This window comes from Pholcus phalangioides, unplaced genomic scaffold (assembly GCF_987345545.1).
Source record: "Pholcus phalangioides strain wild (caught in Gottingen) unplaced genomic scaffold, Ppha-v1.0 ptg000039l_1, whole genome shotgun sequence".
In the NCBI taxonomy this organism is placed as follows: domain Eukaryota; kingdom Metazoa; phylum Arthropoda; class Arachnida; order Araneae; family Pholcidae; genus Pholcus; species Pholcus phalangioides.
In genome coordinates this window covers 6,267,929-6,276,256 of record NW_028301625.1, presented here as the reverse complement: position 1 = coordinate 6,276,256, position 8,328 = coordinate 6,267,929, and the positions used below count along the sequence as shown (strand labels likewise).

Below are 8,328 nucleotides of genomic sequence, written 5' to 3'. Positions count from 1 at the left end.
TAGAGACTTATATATTGGCTTAAACTTTTATAGTGTAATACCAGCCTTATAGGCCGGTATTACACTATAAACGTTTGATAAAAATTCTTTTATAAAATTTGAAAAATGTAACCAATAAGCACATCTGTTACATTCGAGCGAACTTAACTGATCCGCCTATTGCATTTTTCAAGTTTTATAAACGAACTTTTATCAAACGCTTATAGTTAATGCCGGCCTAATCCCGAGCCGGTATTACACTATAAAAGTTTCATAATATCCCTCTTATAAAACTTTAAAAATCCAACCAATAAAGCTCATAGGTTACATTCGAGCAAATGCAACCGATAAGCTTATTGATCGAATTTTTCATGTTCTATAAAAGGACTTTTATAGTATAATCCCGGCCTTAAGATAATTGTCAAGTCAATAGATACCTTCCTATTTCCGACAACAGATGGCGCGGAATTCTCTATCCCGGCCAATGGCAAGTTCCCTGAGTCGTGACGTGTTTCCGCTCCTCCCCCTTCTCCCTCCCCCTCACTTAGAGGCAACCGGTTGTGGGAGTTGAATTTGAGCGCTTGTTTTTTTGGTTGCTTCTCTCTTGTTGCAATTTTCACTTCTCTTCGAGTAAAACACAAAGAAAGTTCGTCAAACTTCTCCCTCTTGTTTTACCCGTTCAAATACACATTAAAGGTGGTGTGTGTGTAAGAAATAAAGAGAAAAAGATGAGATTTAATATTTTTATTATAGGATTTTTATTCCTTGTTACGTTAGCGATTGCTGCCAAGGTAAGTTTTATATTTTTATATAAACAATTATATCACTTACAAATTAAATAAAGTAAACGAAAACATTCGGACAAAATTCGAGTTTTGATCGAAAATTATTCGTAGAAGGGTTAATTTTCGTTTTCTTCTTGTCAAATAAAAAAGTATGCCATGCTGTCTTCACCTGTGAAACTAACATACATGGTAATAATGTGTACAAATGATTCACGATTGGGAAGTGTTTCAATAGCCCTTCAATAGCCCTCATTGGAACCCAGTTAGTCACCCCGCAAGTACGCCCAATGTGTATTGTCTTTCAATTCAATAAATTTCCCCAATAAATCAATAAGTTTTGGTATACCATATTAATACAATATTTGTGGTTTTATCCACTGTCTATTTCTTAATTTGAACTAGAATAGGATTTCGGTTTTTTTTTTTTGTTCCATGTACCCATTAATTGTCTTTTTTCCGTGTGAAGCCACAAGCGGGGCAGTAAACAGAAATTTCTTTCATAGTGGGATCAAAGTGATAGAACAATAGATTTTGCCATGTTATTCCACATATATATCAGTCATCACACATTCACACAGTCATTTATCACATTCGGGGGGGGGGGTGGACCACCGGTTCCCCTCCCGCTCGCCACAATCTTTTGCCTTCGAGACATCGCTCACCACATCAAATACGGACACTGCTTTCTAAGCATTATTTATCGGTGGATCTTGATGATTTATGAGTTGCATAACTCAAGAAATATTTGATCCATTGTATTCAAATGTTTAATTTTTTTATGTATTGAAATCGATTACGTACAGTTGAAATTCAGGGTAATAAAGGGGCGTCGAGAAGTCCTGACTTCTTTTGAGAAAAATATTAAAAAAAACTTTTTTAAAAACAGACAAACGGCTTGGAGCATTTGAAAGAAAAGTTTTTTCAGTTACTACAAAATTTCTGCATGCGCACCTTCGCTGACGCGGAGGATGTCAAACCTAGACAGTGGAACTTCGGTTAAAAAGTAATTCGGTTAACGAGCAAAAGTTTTGAACAAATTTTGACTACTAACGAGTGACGATTCGCAGTACGAACATGCGCTTTGTTTATTTAGTTTCACGTTATCATAGAGTCGATGGTTTTTCGCTTTCGCCCACGCACGTACCGTGCAATTGTGGATATCATTCTTCCCTGCAGTCTCCGGTAAGTGTGCCTCACTCGAAAAATAAACACGTATGAGCGTGCCTGTTTTCGATACGAAACTAGATGTAGCATTGTAACCACGAGTATGTGCGCATGAAGTTTTTTTATTCTGCTTGGAGAAAGCTGTGAACTGGTTGCTTTATTGAACGGGACTTTGGAAAGCTAGCTCAGGAGTCAACATTTGTGTTTTCCTTGGGAAAAACCATTGGGCTGGAGGTGTACGAGGATGACATTCAAGAACTAGTGGTAGCACATGGCTAAGAATTGTTGACCTTAGATGAATTGATGGATCCCTATTGCACGCAACAGCAAGAGCTTATGAAGGGTATCTCATAGGAAGAGAGAAGTGAGAAGTCCATCATTTTTCTAATGAAAGACCCTCATTTTTCAAATGAGATTAGAAACATGTGTGAAATGTGGGAATCTGTGCAAAATTTTGTAGGAAAGAACCACCCAAACGAAGCTGTAGCCCCCAAAGCAGAATGTTCTGCGACGAGCCCTCAGCTGACTGGAAATATTCTGCGGTAAAAATCCCCATACATGTAAAATAGTGTGTTTTTGCACTTTTTCTTAAAATTCTTCCAAATTGTTCTGCAGTAGCGCTAATTTCTCGACGTCGTCTCAGATTTTGGCACATTCTGCTTTGGGAGCTGTAGCAGTGTGCGAACAATGAATCTGGCCGCCAACGACAATGCAATTTCCCAAGTGCGGAAATGTACCGTGCGGAACTGTCGATACAGCGATTATCCGGGCTAATTATCCGGGATACACGGATAACCAGGGCCGCAACTAGGGAGAGCAGGTGGGTCTGGTGCCCCGGGTGCTATACCAGATGGGGCGCCAATTTCACCCTTCAACACCATTTTCAACATTAAAAGGGGTCGTCAAAATGCGTGCTTTCCCCGGCTAACCAGGCATCTAGTTGCGGCCCTGTGGATAACCGAAAAACACGCGGTTATACTTTTCCTGTCAGCCATACTGCACAGTTCTGAAATTAGAATGACAGAAATAGGGAATAACGCTGTTCATCCGATGAGTCGTGCGGTCACACATTTGTGTACCTATGGGAGGGGGCTGCCATTTCAACGCGTTGACGTCGGACTTCACCTCTGAGAATGGGGAGAGGGGTTCTGTAAATAATAAAGAAATCCAGTAATTTTTTCTGCGAAATAGAAATGTTTGTTTTCATTACCAACCTTCACAAAATCTTACGTAACAAAACAAAAACTGCCAACGGTAACAGCACAGATATGGAAGAGCCAAACATGAAACTAAAATTTTCGTAGCACTGTTAATCCGCACCCGGATAATCGGGGTTCTACTGTATTTATTTTTTGTCTTCTATTACTTATTGAATGTCGTTTTCGTTAGTCATTTTTATGTGAATAAATTACTGTGGAATGAATTATCCGGGTTTATATTTCCCATGAGGAAAAGTTTGACTCGATATTCGAATGATTCGGATAACGAGCACGTTCACGGACGGAATTAAACTCGTTAACCGAAATTCAACCCCTGTGTATAGCATTTCTTGCCATGCTATTTGTAACATGGGTGTTGCAAAGAATGGAAGCAAGCATAGAAGTCAGATAGATGGAAATATAAAACAAAATTTGAAACCTTGTCTTTTAGACATCGTTGTGCAATTTGCCTGTTGTGGTCATTGTATTTGTATGAATGCTTTAAGCCAGCGTTTCTCAACCTATGGTTCGCAGGCAGACTTGATAATGCGATTCCAACTGAATGAAAAATTATTTCTGTGTGTAATTGATACTAATAATATTCATATGAGTTCAGATAAAAATTGTACCTTCATATTTAGGTTCACCATACATCGTTAGAGAAAATGCGGGAAATTGCGATCCTAAATATGGGATATCACTAATTGTAGTCAAAAGATGCATTTTAAGATATGTTGGCTAATTTCTGAAAAAATGAATGATGGTTGGGGGAAAATAAACGGCTGCTACAAATCACAGTAAACACAAACTTATATGACAGGAAAAAACATTCAAATGACTAGATGACCATATTTCCCTTGAGAAAAATAAGGGGAACTGGGATCTTAAATACATTAAAATACGGGACTAATTTCCGTCAAAAATGTCGCCATAAGGCAACAAAATCCCCTATTGTAATTAAAATCGCCGGAAAATTGAGGGGAACGTTGAACCTGACAGATATGTAAGATGAATATTTGTATTTATGGCTATAATTATCATAATAAGTTATGAAAACGCTGTTTATTCACGATTTTAGTAAACACTAGCTATAATACCTGGCGCTGTCCCGGTTTTCTTCAATAACTGGGAGGATTGAAAAAGTGACAAACCATTATAAAGGAATAAACTATTATACATATACGTACAGCATTGAAGAAGTGACAAACCATTATAAAGGAATAAACTATTATACATATATGTACAGCATTGAAGAAGTGACAAACCATTATAAAGGAATAAACTATTATACATATATGTACAGCATTGAAGAAGTGACAAACCATTATAAAGGCATACGCATGTTTGAAACGCATTTCTAGGGAACCACCACGGTAACTAAGGAAAACATTTCGAAAGTAATTATTGAGGCCCAGGAACCATTTACCTTTGCAAATTTCGGGCATTTGCCCTGCTCTGAGAAACTTTCAAAGTAGCCTCTCATTCAATCTGGGCCTTGTTTGGTATACAGGGTGTTCTGTTAATGGACCGACAAACTCAAGAGTCCAGAGGGGACGAAAGGTGGATGTCAATTGATCGCTGAATGCGTTCGTGGGTTCACTCACCATATCTGACGTAAGCAGCGTCGCGAAACGTACGCGATGGGGTAGGAACACGCTCTGAGGACGACGTAAATTAGCGCTATTGCGATAGTAAGCACGTGTAGCAGTTAGTTGTCTAATATCTTCGAGCGTGTCCGGGAATCGTTTTTACGTCGTTGTAGACTGTGCAATGACGTCAGCGGCCGCCACTTTCTAACAACTCTTGTAATAATTAATCAAATAAATCTTTTTCTAGTTATTATTGTACTTTTTGTCGTACCAGCGTGACGTCAAAACCTGCATGAGTTTTTCGCGATTTTCACTCTCTCAACGTGGTTTGCGATTGCAATTTTTGTTCCTCTTGATGCCTACTAACAACCCTCTGAGTTTGTAATTCAGTAACTGAACACCCTGTATATGAAAAATTTGGTGATGATCAGTCTAAAATTGCAAATTTGTATAGAGCACACACACACAGAAAATCGATTTTGTATATGGTATGTAGTTTAAGTAAGCATCTTTGAAAAACTGGACAAATGAACTAAACAATTCGAAACATCTAAAAAAATACAGGGATGTCCCATATAATAAGGGACACAAGTGGTAAGTGGTCCGTCGAATTGTTTCAGATATTTTACTAATTGTTCGAACAATAAATTAAGCCCACATTATATAAATTAGTGTTCCGCGGAATTGCTCCAGATATTTTGGTGGATTTGAGTTCAGAATAATTGACAAACGCTTGTGTAAGATAACTTACCTCGATTCTAGTGACGCAATAGTTTTGTTCGTAAAACTGATGAGAAATCGAGACTACCGATGACACCCCCCCCCCCCGTGGTCTAACGGACTTGGTTTTTCATAGCATATTCCAGCCACAGTGGTAGGCAGTATGAATCAAATTATGTGTAAAGAAAACGTCGTACATATACAATGATACCCCAAAACAGAATGCTTTGCATTGTTCGGCAACGAACCCTCAGCTAATTGAAAATGTACACGGAAGAGACCTTTTCTTGAAATTCTTCGTGATATTGTTCTGCGACGTACAATGTACGTCTAAGTTTTTGGTAGGCCCGTCATATATTTTGGGCAATCGCCTCCCCCCCCCCCGGCTTTAACAAATACAATAGAAATGTACAAACAAGGTGAAATATATATATATATATATATGCACACATATTGAGTATATCTTTTCCAGGGCCGAAACTAGAGGAAGGCAACTGCCCCGGGCGGCAAAATTTAGGGGGCGGCAGTTTTAGGTGAAAACAAAGAACATCGTTGTTGTAAAGCATCGAATTTTAAAGTTGGGGGGAGGCAGCAAAATAATCTTTGCCCTCGGTGGCAAAAATCCTAGTTACGGCCCTGTTCTTCGCCCCTCCCCCGGAAAAAGTTGAAATGACGGGAATGGTTTTTTTGGCATATTCTGCTCTGGGGCAATAATATATTCAAATATTTTTATTATTTCCTCACGAAAACTGTTATGAAGTTAGGATGTGAAATGGACCATAACACATCAAAATCAGAAAACTACAACATATCACGCGTGAAAAACAAGAAACAATCTTCTAATTTAAACAATGTATAATGAACATAATTTGTTCCGGTTCTGTTTTTTTCTTTTTTTTTAGTACTACGAGTGATTTCGTAAAGGAAAAAAAAGATTGTGTAATGAGCGGAGGGAGAGGTCCAAGGCAACGGGTACTCAATGAATCCAGATATCCTACTTTTTCTCTTAATATTTAACATAATTTTATTTATAGAATAAAAAGCTGATTTTATTTGATGTGGTTTCTGAATATACGGAACAATAATGTCAATATTCCATTGATCCGTGTCGACTCATTTGATATCTCGACTGATTATCACAAACTCAGCCGTGTAGGTGTTTTGCTCAGAAAAACTTTTTTTCTCTCGAATTTAACCAACTCTGAACTTTTTCCAGTATTTTTAAACCGATGTACGGCATAGCAGTTGGGGGAAAACCAATAGTACAGATGAACTATTTGAATTCTTAACTGTGTAATGAAGTTAGCGCATGGGTGCAAGGAAAAAAATATTGTTTTTCCTTGTAAGATTCGTATTAGCAACCTTTTGCATGACCTGCACGTTCTCGAGATAAAATAAAAACGCATTTCAGTTAATCATTTTCGATTAAATCTCATTTGAATGTTTGTCATCGAGGACATTGTTTTTTGTTTTCTTTTTTTTCGCATACGTAAAGGAAGGTCGTTTTATTGTTATTCGCCTCCGCATAACTGCCTTAAATCGCAGCAGACGATTTTTCACGCTTGCGTACCTTTGTGCTTACAACGTGCAATTTCTGTTCATTACGAAATCACCTTGGTGAATTGTTCCTCCATTTCTTAAAAGTCACTCTTAAGTCTTGAGTATTTTATTCACTTTCTTATTTCAAAACTGCTACAACACGATATTATTTACATTTCATTCAAAATCGCCTTCGATATATTTTTAAATTCCTCAGCAGTGTTTGTTATTTCGAAGGTGTTTAATAACATTTGTATTTTGCACTATCTACTGTCCAAATGTGTAAAAGAAGTCGCCGCATTGCTAAGGAAGTCGGAAACGAATTGCTAGGGAACCACGGTAACTAAGATAAACATTCCGAAAGCGATTGTTGAGGCCCAGGAACCATTGTTGCCCGACTGTTTCTGCTCATTTCGGGTATTTGCCCAGCTCTGACGAATTTTTAAAATAGCCTATCGTTCTCAATCCGGGTCTTGTTTGGTATATATGCAAAATTTGACGACAATCGATCTAAAATTGTAGATTTGTACAGAGAACACACAGACAGACAGAAAATCAATTTTATAGATATAGATGTCGAGTTTTTTATTTTACAGCGCCATCTGCGAGTGAAATTTGAATTTTCTTTCATTTATGAAAAAGAACTCTAGGCCACGGTAAGTTAACTTATAGCCACTGTAATCCTTATACAGACGCCTTATGTTAACTTAGTGCAAACCGCACCTTTTTACGTCAATTGGTGATTTGTTTTTAATTTGATATTTATTCGTGGCTTGATATTTATTGCTTGGAGATGCGGTCTTTGCATGACGTCATTTTGTACTCGATAGTATAATAGAATTAAAATAAATCCTTAAGCAAAAGGAGTTTCTGAAAAAAACCAGACTTTCATAGTTTTCCCGATTCGGCCGTAGTTCCGTATTTTATGGTCCAGTAGAAATCCGTAAATTCCGTAGTAGTTGGTACACAAGTATGACCTCAGGTCTTAACTTGAAAAAAGAATCATTAAAAACCATTTAAACTCGTTAAAAACGAGGTATACGCCTCTGCAGCGAAGAGGATATCGCTATAGTTGAAATCCATTTGAAGTTGTGTCACTTGGAAGCAGAGGTGCGATATCTTAAACGGGGGTTATAAAAATGAAGTATTCACATTTGATTAGCATTGATTGGTTGAGACAGAAAAGAAAAAAAGATCATCCCACTGGGTTTGTGAGAACAGCCTTGAAAAAGAAAGAAATGTTATTCTTCATTTCCGTATGTGAAACCCTCTCATTCATCGAAACAAAATGGCTAGTTATTATATAATTATCCTCACTAGCTTTTGATTTTGAGCGGCGTAATCTAGATTTCG

The 8,328-nt window shown here is 37.7% G+C and overlaps 1 protein-coding gene across 1 annotated transcript in view; it reads left to right on the top strand.

Annotated features, from left to right (window-relative positions):
• Nucleotides 1–612: 612 nt before the first annotated feature.
• Nucleotides 613–8,328, top strand: part of LOC149065502 (uncharacterized) — a 28,454-nt gene continuing 20,738 nt past the window's right edge. Inside the window, exon 1 of the mRNA XM_089254038.1 lies at nucleotides 613–770. Within this exon, the coding sequence (XP_089110164.1) occupies nucleotides 708–770 (63 nt within the window). The 5' untranslated portion in view covers nucleotides 613–707. The remainder of the gene's footprint in view (nucleotides 771–8,328) is intronic.